This window comes from Camelus ferus, chromosome 16 (genome assembly GCF_009834535.1).
Source record: "Camelus ferus isolate YT-003-E chromosome 16, BCGSAC_Cfer_1.0, whole genome shotgun sequence".
NCBI lineage: Eukaryota > Metazoa > Chordata > Mammalia > Artiodactyla > Camelidae > Camelus > Camelus ferus.
The window spans coordinates 20,184,894-20,207,561 of NC_045711.1; the positions used below are offsets into that span (position 1 = coordinate 20,184,894).

General features: G+C 56.8%; 2 protein-coding genes across 10 annotated transcripts; both read right to left on the bottom strand.

The window, feature by feature from the left end:
• Positions 1-1,147: 1,147 nt before the first annotated feature.
• UTS2R (urotensin 2 receptor) lies at positions 1,148-6,260 on the bottom strand. Of its 8 annotated transcripts, none has more exons than XM_032499106.1 (3): positions 5,043-5,271; positions 3,846-4,169; positions 1,148-3,117 (listed from the first exon to the last, which is right to left on the bottom strand). In XM_032499106.1, exon 3 carries the CDS (start codon positions 2,713-2,715, stop codon positions 1,609-1,611), a length of 1,107 nt encoding a protein of 368 aa, XP_032354997.1. In that variant the 5' UTR covers positions 2,716-3,117; positions 3,846-4,169; positions 5,043-5,271; the 3' UTR covers positions 1,148-1,608. The 8 variants fall into 8 exon arrangements, with proteins under 8 accessions (XP_032354997.1, XP_032354996.1, XP_032355001.1 ...); XM_032499105.1 differs by lacking the exon at positions 5,043-5,271 and having other exon boundaries at positions 1,148-2,847; positions 3,046-3,117; positions 3,846-5,018; XM_032499110.1 differs by lacking the exons at positions 3,846-4,169; positions 5,043-5,271 and adding an exon at positions 6,027-6,260 and having other exon boundaries at positions 1,148-2,847.
• Positions 6,261-12,633: 6,373 nt separating this feature from the next.
• Positions 12,634-15,986, bottom strand: LOC116669207 (testis-expressed protein 19.2-like). 2 transcript variants are annotated; one of them, XM_032498199.1, is made up of 2 exons: positions 15,957-15,986; positions 12,634-14,500 (listed from the first exon to the last, which is right to left on the bottom strand). In XM_032498199.1, the coding sequence occupies exon 2, from the start codon at positions 14,201-14,203 to the stop codon at positions 13,148-13,150; it is 1,056 nt and encodes a 351-aa protein (XP_032354090.1). In that variant the 5' UTR covers positions 14,204-14,500; positions 15,957-15,986; the 3' UTR covers positions 12,634-13,147. The 2 variants fall into 2 exon arrangements, with proteins under 2 accessions (XP_032354090.1, XP_032354091.1); XM_032498200.1 differs by lacking the exon at positions 15,957-15,986 and adding an exon at positions 15,602-15,609.
• Between the last annotated feature and the right edge of the window lie 6,682 nt (positions 15,987-22,668).

The following is a 22,668-nucleotide window of genomic DNA, read 5'->3' on the forward strand; positions in this document are numbered from 1 at the left end:
CCAGCTGTGAGTGGGTGCCCGTGCGGAGGTGTGAGAGCGTGTGAGTGTGCACGTGTGTGTGTGTGACGCTCTCAGGGAGTCACTGTGAGGCTCCCCGGAGGCTGGCAGGACAGCAGGCACTGCCAGGTGGGAGGTGGGCGGGCAGCCCCTGCAGGTGTCCCCAGGCCTGGCAAAGCTCCCCCTGCCTGACCAGAGTGTTAAACAGGGAAGCTAGGTCTTAAGTTTGGGGCCAAAAATGTAACTTCTTCAGCATGGCTCCAAGAAACAGTGCAACGAGCATTCATACCTTGCAGGTGAATGGGGGCTGCAGGACAGTTCTGGGGGTCTCTGTTCTCCAAGGCCGGGGCCTTCTTGGCGCACCTGGAATCAGGATTTGGAAAGCAGAGGTCTTAGTCAAGGTACAAACTTCGGACTGTTTTCTTCCTGAAGTACTTGGGGTCCCAAGTGGGGCCGATGGCCTCAGACCCCATACTTTGGGGCCAGTGGAGGGGTGTGGCAGCAGGCCTCCACCCGCCCGCATGTTAGGATCCTGTCGGGGCCTTGAAAGGGGTCCAGGAGGAACCTGGTCGGCAGAGTCTGGTAAGACTGGGACTGAGTGGGAGCTGGGGCCACACTGTGGAGGGTATGGGCCACGGGGGTGAGGGGGTGGGAGAGGTCCAGGACCCTTCCTTGTTGGGGGGTTCTCTGTGGGCAGGGCCCAGTGGTCTTGGTGTCCCCAGGAGGCCCAGCTCAATGCTGCACTCAGGAGGCACAAGATGAGCCCCTGCATGAACTGTAGGACCTGACCCCACCCTCACCCCCACCCCAAGGTCTGGGGAGGGAAAGGCAGGGGAGCTGCCAGTGGGAGAGTAATCCTGGCTGGGGGTTTCAGTCTGGGTCCTGTGTTCCCGCCCTACAGTGATGCCCCCAGCTGCCCCTCCTCCCTGAGCCGGCTCCCTGCCTCCCTCCATGGCTTCAGGCCCCACTCCCAGGGCCGGGCTCAGGCAGGAGGGCACCTGCCCAGAGTCAGGACGGCTGGACGTCCACCCTCCCCAGCCAGAACAATGGGCTTCTCCAGGTGCTGGAGGCGTCCTGGGGGGTCCTGCCTCCCTCGGTGGCCCACCCGCAGGTCTGAGACAGGACAAGATTCAAAGAGCTCCGGGTTTATTGTTCCGGGTGCTGAAGCTTCGGGGGATGGAGCCACATGGGAGCCGGGAGGGATGGGGTCAGGGCCAGGTGCCACCGGGGCCACGCCTGGGGCCAGGAGGAGGGTCCTCTGTAGGCAGCCTGTGTGCCTACACAGTGTCACGTGCCACAGCGTGCCCCACCACGGGTCAGGCAGGCACGGGCAGGGCACTCACATCTGCTGGGCTGGGCAAGACCCCACTCACTGTGGTCCTCAGAAGCCGGTCCTGGGCCTCAGCCTCCCGCAGACCCTCCCACAGACCCTTCCAGAGGACGGGGTGGGGGACTTCTGGGCATTACAGGCAAGGCGGCTGGGCTGATGGAGCTGAAGTGAGCCATGGCGGGGGGGAGGGCAGGGGACTTTCTGGAAGAGGACTGACGAAGGGGGCAGTCACTAGGTGGGGTGCTGCAGGAGTGACCTGGGCTCTGGGGGAGGCTGGACACTCAGGCGCAGAGCCCCCCGGGGGCTGCCTGGGACAGCGCGATGGCCTCGGTGCCTTGCTGGCTGCTGGAGGACAGGGAGCGGCCGGAGCCGCGCTGGCAGGGGGTGTGGCCCCGCGGGAAGGTGCGGGCGCCCGCTGGCCCCCCGATGCCCCTGCCCGGGAGCGAGCGCTGGCGGTAGTCGCGGTAGTTCTTGGTGAGCAGCGTGTAGAGGAAGGGGTTCACGCAGCTGTTGCCGTAGGTGAGGCAGGTGGTCAGGTAGTTGACGATGCGGGCGGCGCGGGGCGTGAGCGGCTGGGCCCCGCGGTACTGGGCCAGGAGCTGCCACAGCCAGAAGGGCAGGAAGCAGGCCCAGAAGAGCAGCACGATGCCCAGGATGAGGTACAGCACCCGGGGGTTGGGCAGCCGCCGCGTCTCAGTGAAGGAGGCCCTCTGCGACAGCCAGTAGGCCCGGGCCAGGCGCACGTAGAGCAGCCCGATGAGCACACCGGGCCCCACGATGCTGGTCCCGAAGAGCAGCGTCAGGTAGGCGCGGTGGGCGCGCGGGCCCCAGGCTGGCAGGCAGAGGCTCTTGTGGCCCCGGCGGACCAGCCGGATGGCCAGCGTCATGGGCAGCGCCAGCAGCAGTGCCAGCAGCCACGTGCCCAGCGCCAGGACCTTGCGGTAGCCCTTGGAGCGCTGCACGGCGTCCAGCGGCCTGGCCACGGCGGCATAGCGCTCGCTGCTCATGAGGGTCAGGGTGAAGATGCTGGCGTGCATGGTCAGGAAGTCCAGGCTGAAGAGGACGCGGCAGCCCACGTCGCCGAAGTGCCAGTCCTTGGTGATGTAGGTGGCCACGATGAAGGGGATGCTGAGCAGGTAGAGCAGGTCAGCCAGTGCCAGGTTGACGACGTAGACGTACATGGAGGCCGAGGCACGCAGGAAGCGGAACACGACCGCCAGTGTGTACACGTTGCCGGCCACGCCCACCACGCCCATGGCCGAGAGCACCACCCCGATGCAGCCCGTGGCCACCAGGTCTTCCAGGGAGCTGGGCTCCGTCGGGCTGGCCCACGAGCTGTTGAGGGAGGCGTTGGGGGTGCCAGGTGTCTGGGGCACGGTGCTGCCCATGGTGGCCGGCACGGGGACCCTGCTTGCCGGCTCCGGGCTCAGTGCCGTCTCTGCTACCTTACGCTGGGCTTGGGGCTGGAGTCTGCTGCTCCTTCAGACAGGGAAGGGGCATCTGCAGGCGACAAGCTTGTCCTGAGGGAAAGGAAGCCCATTAAAGATGTGGGTCAGGCACCCCCTTCGCTCCCATGAGAGGGCACAGTTCCCGCTGGGCTGGGGACGCCGGCAGAGGGACGGGGCTGGCCATCTGTCCACACCCCTGGGGGACCCTCCGTCCAGAGCTCCACCCCTTGGCCTCGTTTCCCCAGTCACCCAGGGGACCCAGAGAACCACCTGGACCAGCTGTCCCCTCCCCACCGCCAGCCTCAGTGAAAGTCCAAAGGCCTCTGGGTTGACTGGACTTTTCTGAAAATCAGAGCACAGCACAGCAGCCCCCAGGGGTGGGGTCAGCAGTGGATGGAACCAGGAACCCTCCCCAGGCCTCTCTTCCTCATCGGTGAAGGGCAGGGAGGCCATGCGGACCCCAGAGTCCCTTCTCCCAATTTATTTCTCCTGTGTGCTTTGAAAAATACGTTCTGTTCAGACTGCCAAAGTAGTATCTGATGACTTTAGAGTTCAGATAGGAAAATCTGTTTGGTAAAGAGGGGAAAACCCTTGCAATCTTCCTGTATCCGCACGGGAAAAGTGAGCTTTGACTCCTACCTCACACTGCACACAAAGACAATTCAAGGTGGACTGTACCAGCATGCAATAGGTTAAGTCAATTAATTAATCAAGCTCTGCAAGAAACATAGAAGAATATCTGCATGACCTTGGGTAGGCAGATTTCTCAAAAAAAAAAAAAAGCAAGAAATACTTGCAATTAAAAAACCCATCAGGATGATTTAATTAAAATTAACTACACTGAGTAAAAAATGTAAACCATGGACTGGGAAAAGATTGTCAAGAGGCGTATTTCAGACAAAGAACTAGCCACCAAAATATACGAAAGAATTACAGATCAATAAAGGCTAACAACTCATTTGGAAGAAAGAGAAAAAAACAAACAAGATTTGAACAGGAAATTCTCAAAAGAGGACCTCCAAATGGCCAAGAAGCACATGAGACGAGGGTAGAACCCCCTCCACCCTCACCAGGGCTGCTGGAATCAGAAAGGCAGACACCGAGCGCTGGGAGGGCGTGAACTGCTGAAAGGCTGCTGGGGCCGCGGGACGGTGCAGCCCCTGCGGAAAGCAACTTGGCACCATCGGTGTAGCTGGTCAGGACATGTCCTCTCACCCAGCAAATCCACTCTTAGGCTTGTGCCCAAGACAAATGAGTGCAATGTCCACAAAAGGGAAGAGTGAGAGTGTTCGCAGCAGCTGGAGCTGGAAACCGCCGGGACATCTGCGGACAGTAGAGTGGAGGCAGAAACTGTGACGTCCCCATCAGGATGCTCCAGTGAAGATGGAATTACCCTGCAGTCAACCACACGGTGAAACTCACCTACGCTACGTTGAGCGAAGGAAAAACAGACACAGAGCATACGCTGTGTGATTCTATTTACCCGAAGTTCAGGAACAGGCCAAGCCTCCAGGACAGCATTACCTAGGGGTGTCAACTGGAGAGCACCCTGGGGGATGGTCACACATGTGTAGACACATGTAAAAACGCTCAGATTTACTCACCTAAGACCTGTGCTTACTGTGTGAAGATTATCCTCCTAAAAAAAAGACCTGAACGGAGAGGAGAGGCCCCTCTAGCAGCCCATCTCCTCGTATCCAGGGATAATACCGGCTCCAGGGTTTCCCCTCTGCACATCCAGCGTTGATACGAGCCCAGGTAAACCCCGGGCATCCATCCGGCATGTCCAAGCCCTCCACGCAGAAGGGGACCTGGGTGCAGAGATGCTGCCCAGGCCCCCTGACCACAGGATCCTGCCCAGTCCCTGGTCTGGGGTTGGGGGGCTAGGGGCCTCCCCTTCCCGGCTGCCGTCCCAGGTTCCAGAGGCTTCCTCCGGGGCTGCCCGGAACCGAGCCGCGGGGCGCGGGGTTCCCCAGTCGAGGGCGCCCCTGCATCTGCTGCCGCGGCGGGATGACCCTCTGCCGGGGACCGCGCCTCGGAGCCCCGGGGAAGGGACGCCCTCGCCGAGCCCGCTCACCACCTCGCCGCTGGCCACCCGGCACTGAAGCGCCGCGCATCCTCTCCAGGACGCAGGGAGGGCTCCGTGGCAGGGCGATTAGGCTGGGGACCGCACGGGCCGGCGGGGAGGGGACCCCGCGCACCGGGTCCCGGCCCGGCCCCGCCCCCCCGCGCCCACCGGCCGCGGCCGTCGCAGCGCCCACGCCCACCTCGGTCACTGGGCCATCAGGGCTGTGCGCCGAGCCCCGGGGTCGCGCTCGGGACGGCCTTCTTGCCGCCACGCGTCTGCAAACGCTCGGCGCGGCGCGGGAAACTTCCCCGAGGGCTCGGCCCCGGACAGACGTGGGCGCTCCCAGGGGCGCCCTCCCGCACGCCGCCCGGTCCCGCCAGAAGAGCCGCGCTCTGCGCCCGGGCCCCTGGGCGCCGCCGCCACCTGCCCGGCCGCCAGCTGGGAATGCGCGGCGGCCCTGCGCCCGGCGCGGATATTAATAACCCGGGGCCGCGGGGTGGGGGGGACGGGCTGGGGGGGGGGCGCGGGGAGGGGGAAGGGAGAGGAGGCGTCAGGCCCCATGGCGAGGAGATGCGGTCGCAGGAGGTCGCAGCCCCTAATGGGGGGGTCTGGGCTGCGCTCCCTGGGGTGGGATATCGGCGGGTCACACCGCCGTTAGGACCCCTATCGTGTCCATGGGGGTGAAGCTGCGTCCAGCCGGGCTGCAGCCGCTCTTGGGGGCGTTTCTGCGTCCCTTTGCCCTCGGCACCCCCACCCCTGTTTCTCAGGTGCTGAGCCTCAAACTCCCCGTTTGTCATTCAAGCTCTGGACCCTCCCGTGCACTTGGTGGGGAGACAGCGGGGGTGGGGGTGGTTCTGGGATAGAGAGGGGGAAGGGGGAACCCAGTGACATTAGTGACATTCATAATGTTGTGCACTCGTCCCCATTTCCAAAACCTTTTATCAACCCAAGGGAAATTCTGTCTCCACTGAACAACACTGCACCCCCGCTCCCAGCCCCCGACATCCACATTCTCCCTCTGGCTCCATGGATGTGACTCTTCTACCGACCAGTTACAGCGGAGTCATCCAGGGTTTGTCCCTCAGTGTCTGGCTCCTTCCACGTACTATGGGGTTCCTCCGTGTTGTAGAAGGGCCAGAATGCCCTCCCCTTTCAGGGCTGAATAATATCCCACTGTCCACACCTTCATCCACGATGGACTCTCCTGGGTTGCAGTCCCTTTGGCTGCTGATGACCAGAGCTGCTACTTTGTTTCCTTTAATAGGTCACATTCCTTCCTTTATCTCTTTGAAAATCCTAGGCATCCTTCTTGTCAGGTCTTTTTCAGAAACTCCAGCACTTCCAGGGAGCCTGGGGCCCCCTGAGCATGGCCCCCACTCTCCATGGACAGATGGGGTCCCTGAGCCCAGTGGATCTTGGCACCGGGGAGTATCTGAGTCACCGCACTGCCGTCTTGGACAAGTGGACTCAAGGGTGGGTCTCACTCTCTTCCTCCCACTCTGTGGGCAGGTGATGGGCTGGCCGGCCTCACAGCGCTCAGACCCACCTGCTGCCTTTGTCCAAGCACCCTGTGACCAGGGCGGGGCCAGGAACACAGCCAGGGTCAGCTGCCAGGGTCACTGAGCAGCCAGCCTGACACAGGCCCTTAGGGCCACTGGCCAGGATGTACGGATGCCCTAGGACAGCATCTGCTTACGTGTTAGTCAGCTCCTTGCCCTTCTCGGAGCAACCTGATCTCATCTCCTAGTCATGACGTCCTGCAGAGCCACAGGCCACCTGTCCCATGGCCCTCTCCCTGCTTGCACCACAGGAGGACAGACACCCATCCAGCGTGCATTCTGGGCAGACCCCATGGACGGTGGGGTAGGGGTGGTGAACGACAGGGGCCAAGGGTTGGGGAGGGAGATATTGTGAGGCCCGAAGGTGCTGGTGGCCCGGGTATGCCCCCAGGGGCACCATCAGGGAGATGCCTGAGAGCCCTCCTCTATTGCACTGTGTCCTCAGCCTGGACCCCAAAGGACCTGAGTGGCCACGGGGTTGGGAGGGTTAGAGGAGGGGCAGGGTCCTGCAGGCAGCTGATGCCGTGGGCCCTGGGCTGGGGGCCCTGCCCCTAAAACATGCTGTGCTCCGTGCCCACCTCTGATTCACTGTATGGGCCACTGAATCATAATCATAAAGCCCTCACTTTCCACAAATGTGACTTCGAAGCTTTACTCTGCATGTAACGAGTTAAATGTGTTTTGAAACGGTAATTTTCCTGCAAGAACTCCTTTCCAATTGTATTATTAAATTACATGGAAAATGAGGTTCCATGGGCAGAATCCGGCTTTGTGGGGTCTCCTCACGGGCTGGGGTCACATCCAGCCCGACCACAGACTCGTCAGAGGCACATCCTGTCGTCTCCACCCTCCAAAAAAAAGTGCCTGGGAAAGAGAAAGGGAAAAGGGATGAGAGCGGGACTGGGGGTGGGAGGAGCACAGGCCTCGCGGTGTACCCCCAACAGTCTAGCTTCAGAGCAAAGGCTGGGAGGACGGGGTGGGCTGGTGTGGCCCCACCCAGAGCTCAGAGGCTATCTGGGACCCACCTGGGGGCATCTGCTCTAGAGGGAGGTCCCAGTGGGAACACACCTGCCTGGTTCCCCCACTCCCCAGCCCAGAGCCCCTCTGCAGTCAGCAGCTACCTGTGCTTTTCCAGGAGACCGTTCCCTTCGAGCTGCTGCTAATGTCATTACTTGATTTCAATTTCAAAAACTACAATTTCCCCAGGCCTTGTCTCAAATACCCCAAGATCTGAGACCCAGCTGGAGGGATGCGGGTATCAATCAAACCAATCAAAACACGCGCAGGTCTCCAGCTGGAGGCAGGCGCCTAAAAATCAGTGGAGCGCCTCCAACACCTGAGCCATCCAAGCGACTGAAGTGCAAGCTGGCAGGAGGCAGCTCGGAGCTCAGAGTAACTCCCAACGGAAAGCACTGGAGCGCAGGGAGGGTGAGACGTGTCAGGCCACACGACACCTCTTCTCCTGGAATCGGCGTTGGGGGCCCCAGGGGAAGCCCTGTGGGCCTCCTGCCACTTGCACAGGTGCTGCAGGTCCAACCCTGCAGCCTCCCAGGTCCCTGGGGCCACTCTGGCTGGCTGACCTGCGGAAAAGGGTCCCAGTTCAGGACCAGGAAGCTGCTTGCTGTGAGTGAAGAGGCTGGGTGAGAGGCCCTGAGAGCCCTCTTGCGGATTGCCAAGGGGGAGTCATGCTGGAGTGGGGAGGAAACCCCAGGGGCTCCAGGTTCTCCTGAGAGGACAACCGAGGCCACGTGTCCCGACTGTCGGGGGTCTAACTCCTGATCTGTCCAAGTAACAGCACAGAAGCACCCCTCCCCTCAGCAGGGCCATGGCACCACCCCTTGCCTCCCTGGGAAACAAGGAGGTCAGGGGGCCCACTTTCCTCCTGAGGCCCTTCAGCCCCATCCATGCAGACAGCAGTGGGGGGCCCTAGCCCCCAAACCAGTGGCACGGCCTGTGCAGCAGCCAGAATCCAAGGGGTGGGGTCCCCACTCCTGCAGGTCTCTCCTGGGGACCTTCTTCACCGCCACCATCAGCACAGTCACCACCACCTTTTTTTTACACTCACTCAGCACATGACACACACACCTGGGCACCACCATTCCGAACAGGTGACAGTATTTTTCCGTCTTTGCTTCAGATTGTTGATTTTGGAAATGACACATGCCTAGCCCTCCACATTTCCAGTCTTCTCCCTCCCCAGAGGCTCCACTGCCCTGACTTTGGGGTGACTCCCAAACTTATTTTTTTAAGAAAGAAACGGAAAATTTTTATATGAGCCAAATTTGAGGATTATAACCTGGGATGAGCATCTCAGAAAGCTCTGAGAGCTGCTCCTCCAAACTTTTTTTTGATCAGGTCTTTTCCACAGGCCATTAATAACGTGCTTTAAAATGTTCTAAATGGAATAATACTGTCGCTCTCCTTTTGCACTTTTTTCCCTCACGGGACAGACAGGAGCCCACTCACCCCTCTGAAAGGCTCTGTGGTGCTCCACCACACACCACCAGCTGCTGCACAGGGACCCTGTGCCTGGGGCCAGATGCTGGCCACAGTCGGGCAGGGCTCCGGGCCGGACACAGAGATGGCCAAAGAGGTCTGGACTCTGGCTGCCTCAGTGTGAATCTGGGTGCCTTTCCTTGTCACCTGTGGCCTCAGGGGAGCTACCACATCTCTCTGTGCCTCAGTTTCCCCATCTGCAAAATCTGACTAAATGTAGAACCTGCCTCATCCGAGCATTGAGATTTAGAGGAGTCAAAGCACATGAAGCGCTGGCACCCCACTGGCACCGCCTGGCGGTCAGGAGCGGGGCGCCGCAGAGACGAGGCTGGTGCCTTGGTCTCTGCCTGGGAGGAGCGTTTGGCCCAGTGGGGAGAGGAAACAGCGGGGCGCCTCGTTTGGCTCCCGGCTGAGTGAGGGGAAGAGACTTCATCACCTCCAATCACAGAGCCGGTGAGGGGCTGGTCCAGGGGGGAGTGCCGGAGGAGGGGGCTGCCTGGGCTGTGGGCTGCTAGGGTGCGGCAGGAGGAGGTGATTCTTCTAAAGCTTAGGGGTCCGTGCGGGGTGACCTGCCAGGCACAAAGCTAAAGCCCCCAGAAGATGGAGACTAAAGATGGAACAGGCCACAGTCCCAGCTCAGGCTGAGGAGCGGTCAGCTGTCCCCTGGGTGCTGTGAGGCCCTGGGTCCCTGGACGTGTGCCCTGTGCTGCAGTGGCCCTTCAGGTCTGGGTGTGGCCCCTCGGCAGCTGCAGCAACAAGGCCTAGAGGCCCCCAGGCCTGGGTCTTCAGAGGCTCGGACTCTAGAGGGGTGCACCCCCTTCACGGGATGCTCGGGCCCTGGGGGGACAGGCCACATCTGGACCAGTGTCGCCTCCTCAGGTTCTGGCAGTGGGGATGCCTGTCACCTTGAGCGCCTGCCCGCCTTGAAGTTGGGGTAGGGGAGTCTCAGTCCCCAGTTGTTTTCCCTGCCTGACACAGAAAGTTCCAGAGAAGCCCCAGTAATGTTACCAGATTTTCGTCTGCAGACTGGGGCAGGGTCCCCTCTTCCTGAAGCAGGCACGTACCTTCACCCACATTGCCCCCGACAAGGGACAGTTTGTGGAGACACTTTGTTATTCCTGCAGTGTTTTCACCAAGTGCCCAAGGGCTGGGCACTGGGGACCACGGGCCACCCCAGAAACAGAGGCTCCCGCAACACAGAGATGCCCCCACGTCCCAGGGAGGGTGGCTGGGACTGGCTGGGCCCCTCTGGGGCGGGAGGAGCACAGGCCTGGTTGTGGTCAGCAATGTGGACAGGCGTCTTGACCGTGTCCTTTGAGCTCCTGTCAGCACAGAATATCAGGACAAGTCAGTCCTGTCCCTGCTCCCCTTGGAAGTCAGAGGACCCCAGCCCCGCCCCACCGGGTGGAGAAGCCACAGTGGACGTCCCCTGACCATGCTTTGGCCCTTCCAGGGCTGGGAACGCTGTCAGCGCCGCAGGAGATGTTTCTGGAAGGCGCCTGAGCTGCAGAAGGTCAGATGCCCCAAGTTCTCATCCACCTCGCCTGCTCCGGGCCCCACCCCCGCTGGCCCGTGCTCTGTCCTCTGCGCTCGGCCTCGCTCCTCAGAGACACGCGCCACGTCCTCACTCCCAGGGCCGGTGCAGAGTCACCTGATAAGACGATGGCTCCCAGGTAAATGCAGTTGCTGGTCAACAACGCTGAGCTGTTTTTCACGCAACCTGGGACACCCGAGGGGAACGTGCGTCCGCAGGAGCCCAGGCTGCGACTGCAGACGAGTGGCCTTGTTTGTGGTGCTGCTTTGGGCTCAGGAGACGAATCACCCGGTGACTGTGTGCAGCGCGGGGGCAGCGTTTCCACCAAAGGCCGACCTGACTGCAGCTGTTCTCATCCAGAGTGGATTAATTCACAGTGAAGCGGGGGTGGGGGGCTGGGGGGCTGTTCCCACCCTTCACAGACCCTCCGGGAAGAGAGTGGACAGTTGCTCCTACTCTGGGCCAAGGTGCTACAACTTGTACGTTTGATTCTTTTCTTCTAATTGAGGTGAAATTCACTTAACACAAAATTACTCGGTGGCACATAGCGCATCCAGAGTGTTGTGCGACTGTGGCCTGTCTAGTCTCCGAACATTTCATGACCCCAGAAGGACACCCTACACACATTGAGCAGTTACTCCCCCTCCCTGTTTCTCTCCGTCTCCGGCACCCACTCATCTGCCGCCGTCTCTATGCCGATGCCCACTCCAGACATTTGATATAAATGAAATCACACACTCCGTGCTCTTTTGTAACCACAGCCTTCAATCTCTTACCACACTGTTTTCAAAATTCATCCGCGTTGCAGTATGTCCCAGAACATCATTCCTTTTCACGATCATTCTCCATCTTACAGAGAGATCACATTTTGTTTATCCATCATCGGCTGGTGGACATTTGGGTTGTTCCCACCTTTTGGCGACAGTGACTGATGCTGCTATGAGCCTGTGCATACAGGTTTTTAGTTTACGTGGGTACACACCTGGAATAGAATTGCTGGGTCGTATGGTTGTCTTATGTTCCAGTTTTTGAGGACACATTTGATCTGATTTCACCTTCACTATAACCATGGGAGTTGATGTTTTCCCCGTTTTTAGGTGAGAAGAGCTGAGGAACCAGATACAGCTGCTTAGGAAAGAGGCAAAGAGGGGGGCCCTCCTGACCTCAGCATCCCTGCCGTACTGCAAAGCAGCCGGGTCATCTAAAAAAAAGTTTGCCTCAAACAAGGGTTTCCTGGAATAATGAATAAACAGACTATTTGACCTGGAGGGACAGAGACAGGAAAGGATGAGACCAGTCTGGGTTGATTGGAAGAAGAGCCAGGAGCACATTCGATCACAGACTCCATGGCAATAAACACCCACAGAACCATGAGGTTGTGTGGAGATGAGGCTTTGCCAACGGCTGCTGCATCAGTGCCTTCCCTCCACTTAACCCATGTAGGAAGTCTTCACGACTGAAGACCTCGAAACTCACTTCTGAAAGGTATGTAGAGAGATGCCCTCAAACTCCGGTGACAGGACAGACTGCCCCCATCAGTACCTAACGCAGCAGCGGCCACCCCCGCCCGGAGTGGACTCCTGGACCCGCATCCTGCACTGACAGGGACACAGCCCACCCTGGGATGGGAGGAGACTCTGCCAGCCGGGCCCCCCCCGCGGAGGGCTGTAGAAACCCCCAGACTGTCCATTTACGGGAAGGGAAGCAGCCGATGAAGAGCCGCGGCCCTGCCTACAGCACCCTCACTGGTGGCGAGAGCTCTGGAGTGTCCTTCTGCAGTGAGGTGCGCAGGGCGGCGGTTCCGCTGCAAAGCCCTGGCCCCTGCCCTGGCTCGGGAACGTTGTTAGCAATCTTTGCACATGGTTCTGCCTGTAGGTTTTTTTAAGAATCCGGGGCACATATTTAGATTCTTTAAAATCTCTATCTGCGGACACTCTCTTGTTGTTCAAAGCATGGTACTTCGTTATTTTAAGCCTGTGTGTTTCTGTTTGTGGTTTATAAATAACGTGACAAACACCTGGGAAATGAACTCCCACCAGTAGCCAAAAACCTGATCAGAACCCTCATCTGGCCTGGGCCGCTCCAAGCTCTGTCCCCTGCTCCCCAGGGACTCAAACCGGTACAAGTGGCTCAAACCAGATACTGAGACGACAGAGCCAACCGCTGGCTGGGGATCAGGCAGCACAGGGCTTGATGCAAAACTCTTACTGCTTTATTTAATCAAAAACAAAAACATAACGGGAAGTCAACCCTCAAACTGCATGAAATGCCAACGTTTGAAAGCAGGTATTCTCCTGCCGCAAACACGGTTCCAGGGAGCCCTGAGACTGTCCTGCGTGGTCCTGGGAGAGTGTATCCCCCCACAACATCTCTCCACAAGTCCCAGGCAGGGCTGGCGTGCAGAGCGGCACGCTGCCTTCTGCCTCACACTCTGGGCAGCAGCTATTCGCACCAGCATGTCCTTGTCAGCATCCTGTCCTACCTCCATGACAGTCCCTGGGCAAAAGCTTCTCTCTCAATGTTGGCTTTGTGTTGCTTTCTGCTGAGGTCACAGCAATTCCTGTTTCTCAGTCTCCCGGCCACTCACCACTCTTCCCCCACGGCCCCCCGTCCCCATCCTCTGCCACTTGCTACCCTGGCAGGTCTGCCAGTCCTTCCCAGCCTCTGGTGTCCTGGGGAAGCCAGGACAGCGGTGACCACTCGGGCCTCAGTCCCTCAGTTCTGGGGCCCTGGGCCGAAGGGCTGGAAACACGGCAGCTCCCCCGGGGCTGAGGCTCCCGGGACGGCCAGGCCCTCCCCAGGCCCTCTGGGCCCGCTGGGGCCCGGGTCCCCTCCTCGGCTGGAGGGCTGTGGCCCAGGTGCCGAGTCCCCCTCCTCTGCCTCCCTTTGGGCCCAGGGTGAAAAAGAGAGGATGGAGAATCCCCTTTTAAGCAGGGCCGAGTCTGCAGGGACCAGCTCTTCATTCCCCGCCGGAGGAGAGGATTCCAGAATACTGAGCTGCCACCGGTGCAGGTCCTGCACCTGGGGTGCGTCTTGAAGTCTCACCACCCACAGCTCGTTGGGCTCCAGCACCAGCTTCCAACGCTGGCCTGGGGTCCTCAGGGCCCGTGTCGGCTTCATCTTGCGGAAGTAGATGGCATCGTAGAAGCCCACCATACAGATGACCTGCAGGCCCAGCAACCAGGCCTCGGCCTCAGCAGGGTCCACGGCCTGGGTGGTGCCCAGCTCCAGGACCATGGGCGCCCCTGGGGGCAGGTCCACTCTGAGAAACCCCTGCCAGGGAAGAGAGGAGCATGGCCAGTGCGAGCAGGTCGGAAGCCTCCCAAGTCTCCAGGGGAGGCCCTGGACCCAGTCAGCGTCCTCGGGACCCAGGCCCAGGGGCACCGCGTTCTGAGGCTCCAGCTCGGTGGGCACGAAGTAATGGTCCAGGCCCACCTCCTCGTACCCCACAGGGCCTGCCCCCAGGGGGTCCGGCCCCCAGGCCACAGCCCCGCCCTGGGCAGGCCCCCCTTGGGCCTGCCCCCAGCCGGGCCCCACCCCCGGGGATGCCCCCAGCTCAGACCCCGCCCCCGTGTGCACCACCAGCTCAGGGTTCCAGTCTTCATCTTCCCAGTCCTCCTCCTCCAAAAACTCTTTAAAGTCCAGAAAGGCAGCCTTGAAGCAAGCGAAGCAAACCCTCAGCTGGTCGCCATGTTGAAGCTGATACACCCAGGACGCGTGCAGGTAGGACATGCCCTCCGCCTCATGCCGCAGGCTGACCGGGGCGCACATGGCCACGCTGCCGGCCTCCGACGAGCTGGGCGGCCGGAGCAGGACTCGCTGGGATCCTAGCTGCTCTGGCCCACAGGTGGGCGCACGGCGCGGTGCGGGGCCCGGGGGGGGGGGGGGCGGGACAGGCGAACAAGGAAGGAAAGGTGAGGAGGTGGGGGAGATAGGGGTTCCTGGTGCGGGGATTTGGGGGTGGGGGGGAACCGGGTCCCGACTCAACAGGGACCTGCAGAGGGTGGGAGGGAGGGAGGAACGTGCAGAACTTTCTTCAGCCGACGCAACTGCCTGATCTCTGGGGAGCTGCAAAGGAAAGCAAGTGAGGTGAGGGCCCCCAGGCAGGCAGGGTGGGGCAGACCCCGCAGGGTCGAGCAGGCTGCGGGGCTCCGGGGGTGGGGCTGTGGGCTCAGACTTGGCCCTTCAAGCTCTGCCTCTGCTCAGATGAGCTGTCCTGGGGCCTGTGGGTCACACGGCCCCTCCGCCACCCAACTCCCCACCCCCGACCCCAGGGACCCCACACCCAGTCAGCCTTGCCTGAGGGAACCTGACAGAACCTGTGGGAACCTGACAGAACCTAAGAGAACCTGACTGAACCTCAGAGAACCTGACAGAACCTGAGGGAACCTGACAGAACATCAGAGAACCTGACAGAACCTGCAGGAACCTGACAGAACCTGAGGGAAATTGACAGAACCTAAGGGAACCTGACAGAACCTGAGGGAAATTGACAGAACCTAAGGGAACCTGACAGAACCTGAGGGAACCTGACTGAACCTCCCAGAACCTGACAGAACCTGAGAGAACCGGACAGAACCTGTGGGAACCTGACAGAACCTAAGGGAAACTGACTGAACCTCCCAGAACCTGACAGAACCTGAGGGAACCTGACTGAACCTCCCAGAACCTGACAGAACCTGAGAGAACCGGACAGAACCTGTGGGAACCTGACAGAACCTAAGGGAAACTGACAGAACCTGAGGGAACCTGACAGAACCTGACAGAACATCAGAGAACCTGACAGAACCTGCGGGAACCTGACAGAACATCTGGGAACCTGACTAAACCTCAGAGAACCTGACAGAACCTGTGGGAACCTGACAGAACCTGTGGGAACCTGACAGAACCTAAGAGAACCTGACTGAACCTCAGAGAACCTGACAGAACCTGAGGGAACCTGACAGAACATCAGAGAACCTGACAGAACCTGCAGGAACCTGACAGAACCTGAGGGAAATTGACAGAACCTAAGGGAAATTGACAGAACCTAAGGGAACCTGACAGAACCTGAGGGAACCTGACTGAACCTCCCAGAACCTGACAGAACCTGAGAGAACTGGACAGAACCTGTGGGAACCTGACAGAACCTAAGGGAAACTGACTGAACCTCCCAGAACCTGACAGAACCTGAGGGAACCTGACAGAACCTGTGGGAACCTGACAGAACCTGACAGAACATCAGAGAACCTGACAGAACCTGCGGGAACCTGACAGAACATCTGGGAACCTGACTGAACCTCAGAGAACCTGACAGAACCTGCTGGGAACCTGACAGAACCAGAAGGAACCTGACAGAACCGGAAGGAAGCTGACAGTACGTGAGGGAACCTGACAGAACCTGTCAGAACCACCCCCACTGGAGATGACCCATCAGGCTGAGGCCTGAGGCCTCGTTGCACCACGTCGGCTCTTCAGCCTCCAAGCCCCACACTCCTCCAGCCCGTGAGCCCCAGACCCGCTCCTCAGTCCCAGGGGCTCTCACCGGGCCGGGTGCTTCCCTCCTGAGGGTGCCCCCGGGAAAAGGAGGGCACAGAGCCCACCTGGGAATATAAAGGGCCATTTCCCATGGTGCTCCGGGCTCATCTGCATTTCTCCCATGAGCCTTGGCCTCCAGGAAATGAAACTGCTGAGTCATCCCCCCTCCCCCAGGGGAGCCTGAGCAGCCCCCAGGGGGGCGGGCCTGTCCCCCAGCCCCAGCCCCAGCCCCAGTGTCATCACCCTGTGATGTCTGCTCCTCTGAGAAAACGCTTCTCATCGCCCTTCCAATCTACAGGTGCCTGAGCCTGTGCGCCTGACAGTCTCTCTGCGGTCACTGTCCCTTCGTGGGCCCCAGGTGACCTGCCTGGTCATGGGTCCTGTCCTCCTGGGTCTGAGTGGATTCCTTCTTTGTGTCTCTTGATTACAGTTTCTTTATGAATTCCAGAAATGGATCGATCGCCAATTATTTACACTTTAACGGTGAAATTCTGTCTCTTTGGCTCTTCTTTTCACTTTTAAAATAAAGTCTCCTTAAATGCACACTTTTTTGAAAATACATTTGAAGCACATTTTTTTGTGATTCAACTTTTCAGTTTGTTTATAGAGTGTGCAGATATGGTCAAATGTGTCCATCTCTTTTTTGAGAAAATAATTTTTTGGTTTTGGTAAAGAGCATCTTCAGGTCCCCAAGACCACAATGTTAGTTTCTTGTATTTTCATATTATTCTTCCATGTTTTTTGTTTCCCTTGTTTCTTACTTTTTAATTTGAATGTAAGTTGCTTTTGTAAAAAATTTAATACAAGAGAATAGATACAGATATTCCTCACTTCTTGAAAGTTCGCCACTCCTTTTTTTATGAAAGATCTGCATTAGTACCTGTTTTCCCTAGCCAAAGGAAATCTGAAGACGTTTTTTGCTTTCACACACATCCATCATCTACACATACCTACACGCTCATGCATGTGTACTGACTCCAAGCAGACGGGCGCTGCTCCCTCCTGCTCATCTTGAAGAAGGAAACCCCCACACTGTGAACCGTGGCTGCAGCTGGGAGCCCTGGGGCCCCTGGCCCTCACCTGCCGGGCAGTGACTCGGACCACGACGTCCCCTCTCCCCCAGTGCCCCAGCTCTTCCAAACCACCCCTGGGCAGCCACCTGTCCTTTTGAGTGGTAGCCTCTTTACTGGACCCCATCGCCATGCAATTTAGCGATGCAATTGGAAACGAGCTCCCCTGGGGAAAAGCGTGGATGCCACACGTAGTGACGCTTGTTACGTGGGGAACAAGCCTTTCACCGGCGCATTTAATTTACGTAGAGGTCCAGCTGCAGTGACACGGGGCGGTTGGATTCCAGAGCCCATTCAGACCGCTCCTCCGGGACCGGCAGCCCACCCCACCAACCATCACCCGCTCGTGGGACAGATACTTGCGGGGGGCCTGTCCTGAGTGGGGAGCTCAGGGCAGAAAGGGGACATTTCCTGCCCTGTGGGCTCCATTTCCGTGAGGAGGGACTAGCAGTAACCTCCTCAGTGGAGAAGCACCTTAACTTCAGAGGGCGGCGGCGTGGAGGGGTTGGCCCTTGCTGGCCTGTCCCTGCAGAGGGTGGCACGTGGCAGGCCCTCCATGAGGAGGCCGATCGGCATCACGTTATCCCACATGGAGCCTCCTGTGTGCCACCCAGAGCCGGAGATGGGCAAGGGGCCAGTTTGGAGAAGACGTCCTTTGAGGTCAAACCTCTGACCGGTGGCAGCTGGAGGCAGAAACCGTGACCAGAGGAGAGTTGGGAGGTGGATGGGAAAGAGGCCAACGAAGACCAGCGCATCAGAACAGACGGGGAAACACAGGCAGCTGAACTATTTGATTCTAGAAACTTCTAATGGTAAGATGGAAACAACTGAAGATTGCACTTAGGTGCATATGATATGAAAATGGAGATCCAAGATTCTTGCTTTTACTTGAGATTTATTATGATTCAAAATGTAATGTCCGTATAGAACGTGTGCCTCTAAGGGAAATCGGAAGATGGTGCTGGAGGCCCCCCTCGTGTGTGACCCCAACTATCCCCCATGAGGGTTCAGAGACAGAAACCAGGGGCTCTGGGAGTGACTTTACAGTAAACCCATGAACCTGCCTCATTTGTATGGCTTCCCTGGAGTCCTCAGCTGGTCAGAGAATCATTATTTGTTCTTGTCTTCACGGCTTTCTGCTCCTTTTGGAGGCACAACTCTAACTTCATAGGGGAAGTCAGTAAAAAAGTAGAAAATCGACAGACAGGCGACTTTTCAGAGCTCATCTTCCTCCGGGGCGACGGGGACACCCGCCCACCGGGCCCCGCGGGCGCTGCCCCCCGCGGAAGCAGCGGCTTCCTTTGCGTCGACAGGCAGGTCTCTCTGCGGAGCTCTCGGTAGTGAATTTACGCAAGAAGGATATTAAAGTGTTCATGTCCTTCTTTACTGCCCGTGAGGAGGGATGAGGGGGGAAGCCAATAAAAATGCGGTCGCATCTGCTGCTGCTCTCAGCGCAGCTGCGGGGACTGGCGCTGAGGGCTGGATGTTGTGATACAAGAGCAGCAACGTAAATGTCTGCTGAAGAGCCAAGTACTTGGACTCCGCCAGCATACGCAATGGCCCTCACTCGTCTTGATTGCTACAACAGTTCTCAAGAAGGTTCTATCTGGTGAGTCACTTGATGGTCTAAACACACTTCTCTTTCTTGCCAGGGCTTGACTCCAGCTGGGTCCGCTGCCCGCAGGTCCCAGCCCGCGGGGACTTTGTGGGTTGGGTGGTTTCTCGGGCCCAGCTGGCCGTGCTTAGGTCGGGTTCCCGGACGCGTTGGCGGAGCCTGTGGCTCGCAGGCGCCGGTCCAGGCCAGCTCTGAACCTGTCCAATAGATGCAGATGCGGTGCCCAGGAACACTGCGGGTGGGTGACGCTTTGACGGCTATCCTGAGGGATGGAGGTCACCAAACCAGCGGAGGAGCAGGAATGTGTCCACCCCGCAAACATCTCTGGAATGTCCTCTAAGCCTCAGGAGCAGAGAAGGGCCAGGAGGGTGAGATGGTAACTTCTGCTGTAGTGTGAAGGCGCCGGTGCTCTAAGGGCATGTGGCGAGGCTTTGGTCTCCTTCCTCCCAGGTCTCAGCGGTGTTTGCGGGACCCTGACTCCACCTGGGCAGCCCCTGTCCTGGCGCCTTCCAATCTGTCAGCCTCGTCTCCACTGGTCCTCCCCCTCCCCCTTCTCCCTTTTCCTCTGCAAGAGCATGTGTCCCAGGCCCACAGGGTGGACTTTGGACCATGGGCAGGCTGGGGGCCAGGTCAGGGCCTTGCTGGCCTCTGGATCCCAAGGGAGAATTCTGATATCACTGGCGTGGGGTGAACATAAGTTTTCTTTTGCTTAGTAACAAATTACCAAACTGACTGACTTAAAGCAATACATTCATCTTCTCAGCGTTAGGAGTTGGGATGCACCCTGGCTGGGCCCCCTGCTCAAGGGTCTCCCACAGCTGCACCCAAAGTGTTGGCCAAGCTGCACTCACAGCTGGCAGAATTCACTTCCTTGGGGTTGCAGGACTAGTGGCTTTGGCTTTACTAGCTGTCAGCTGGACGCACATTCACAGCATGGCTGCGTCCCTTTTCAAGGCCAGCAGGAGCGACAAGAGCTGGCCAGGAGTCTTCTGTAAGTTTGTGATATGTCATTGCAGGGGGGACACTCTGCCACACAGTGTAACCTCATTAAGGCAGTGACATCTGCCACCTTCTCTACTCCTATTGGTTGGAAGCAAATCACAGGCTCCACCCCCAGTCATGGGGAGGGTGTACTGACAGGGGGTCACCTTGGGTGTGTCTGTCACAGGCTACGATGTGGCCACTGGGACTCGTCAAAGCTCCCAAGGAAGCTTTAACATCAAGCAAAACTCGGGAGCCACTTATCTGAGGACTCCCGCTGCGGTCTAATTCTACAGGCAGCTTGTCTCCTTCCTGCAGGCACTGCCCAGTCCACATCCAGCCACTGACTGGGGACCCCGACCCAGATCCCTTCATTCTGGGAGGCTCTTCAGACATCTGGGGGAGACACTGCTGGTGCACCTGCACATATCTGCTCAGTTTGGAAAGAAAGATTGAATTACTTGACTAATGCAGCAAATCATTGCAAAAGCTGTCCATCTACATGTTTGTATTATTAATAAAAGCAACTTCTGTTTAAATTGCATTTTGCATAAAAATGGAAGGAGGGTATAGACTGAATTGGTTCCTCCAAAATTCCTATGTGAAACCCTAACCCCCACTATGACTGTATCTGGAATAGGATTTTTAGGAGGTAATTAACGGTTAAATGAAGTCTCAGAGAGGGACCCTAATCAGGAAGGCCTGTGCCTTACAAGAAGCTGGAGGAGAGAGCGCCCTCTGTCTGTCATGTGATGACACAGCGGGAAGGCAGCCGTCTCGGTCAGGGGGAGAGCTCTCACCAGAACCTGACCACACTGCACCCTGACCCAGGGTTCACAGTCTCCAGAACTGTGAAAAATAAGTTTCTGCTGTTTAAGCTACTCAGTCTGGTAATTTCTCATGGCAGCCGCAGCTGAGTAACACAGGAAGCCAACAAACAAAAGTGTTAGAGAAGAAGATTGAGGAAACTGACATCACAGCCTTGGGTTGTAGGGTGTACTTTAAAAGACCAAAAGTTTTTATAAAGAAATGATTAACATATTTGCTTATATGTAAAAGACTCTTAACAAGTCTTTGTTTTGAAAAGCGTCTGTTACCCACATAAATACAGTCAACTGATCTTTGACAAAGAGGCAAAGGCAATATAATAGAGAAAAGATAGTCTTTTCAATGAATGGTGCTGGAAGTAATGGCCATCCACATACAAAAATATGAATCTATTCACAGATCCTGCACAAAACATTAATGCAAAATAGATAATAGACCTAAATGTAAAATGCAAAACTGTAAAACTTCTAGTAGACAACAGGATAAAATCTGGATGACCTTGGATATGGCAATATTTATATCTTTTTAAATACAAAAAGTCTCACTTTATCAAAGAGATAATTGATCAGCTGGACTTAACTAAAAATAAAACCTTCTGCTTTGCAAAAGACACTGTCTAGAGAATGAGAAGACAAACCACAGACAGGGAGAAAACATTTGCAAAAGACACATCTGATGAAGAACTGTTAGCCAGAATGTATGAAGAACTCTAAAAACTTAGCAATAAGAAAATAAACCACCTGACTTTAAAAATAGGAAAAAGACCTGGACAGACACCGCACCAAGGAAGGTATACAGATGGCAAATAAGCATATGAAAAGATGCTCCACATCGTATGTCATTATGGACTTGCAAATTAAAAGAATACCATTACATACCTCTCAGAAAGGCCAAAATCCACAACACGGAGAACACCGAGCAACAGGGACCCCTTGATCATTGCTGGTGGGAAAGCAAAAGGGTACAGCCACTCTGGAAGACAGTTTGATGGCTTCTCACAAAACTAAGCATACTCTTACCAAGTGATAGAGAAATCACACTCCTTGGTATTTACCTAATTAGTTGAAAACTGATGTCCACACAAAAACCTGCACATGAATGTTTGTAACAGCTTTATTCATCATTGCCCAAACTTGGAAGCAGCCAAGATAGATGTCTTTCCTTAAGCAAATGGATAAATTGTGGTCCATCCAAACAATGGAATATTCAGCCCTAAAAAGAAATGAGTTTTCAAGCCATGAAAAGACATGGAGGTAACTTAAATGCATATGACTAAGTGAGGGAAGCCAACTTGAAAAGGCTACATATTGTATGATTCCAAATACACGATATTCTGAAAAAGGCAAAACTGTGGAGGAAAAAAAAAAAATCAATGGTTGCCAGAAGGATGAATAGGGAACACAGAGGATTTTATTTAGGGCAGTGAAACTACTGTGTAAGTCATTGTAATGGTGGATATGTGTCATTAGACTCTTGTTCCAATGCATAGAATGTAGGACATTACAAGTGAACCCTGCAGTAACCCAGGGACATTGGGTGATCACAGTGTGTCATCATAGGTTCGCTGATTGTTACAACTGTACCACTCTGGTGCAAACTTCGATACTTAAGGAGGCTGTGCCTGTGTGGGGCAGGGGAAATAGAGGAACTCTCTGTACTTTCAGCTGAATTTTGCTGTGAACACAAAACTGCTCTAAAAATAGTGCCTCTTTTCAAAAAAAGGGTCCATTTAAGGAGCCCTTATTTTAAAAGCGAAAAGAAGAGCCAAAGAGACAGAAATTTCACCGTTAAAGTGTAAATAATTGGCGATCGATCCATTTCTGGAATTCATAAAGAAACTGTAATCAAGAGACACAAAGAAGGAATCCACTCAGACCCAGGAGGACAGGACCCATGACCAGGCAGGTCACCTGGGGCCCACGAAGGGACAGTGACCGCAGAGAGACTGTCAGGCGCACAGGCTCAGGCACCTGTAGATTGGAAGGGCGATGAGAAGCGTTTTCTCAGAGGAGCAGACATCACAGGGTGATGACACTGGGGCTGGGGCTGGGGCTGGGGGACAGGCCCGCCCCCCTGGGGGCTGCTCAGGCTCCCCTGGGGGAGGGGGGATGACTCAGCAGTTTCATTTCCTGGAGGCCAAGGCTCATGGGAGAAATGCAGATGAGCCCGGAGCACCATGGGAAATGGCCCTTTATATTCCCAGGTGGGCTCTGTGCCCTCCTTTT

Coding starts and splice junctions, on each gene's coding strand:
- LOC116669207 (XM_032498199.1), bottom strand. CDS start 14,203: ATGTGCGCCCCGGTCAGCCTGCGGCATGAGGCGGAGGGCATGTCCTAC.
- UTS2R (XM_032499110.1), bottom strand. CDS start 2,715: ATGGGCAGCACCGTGCCCCAGACACCTGGCACCCCCAACGCCTCCCTC.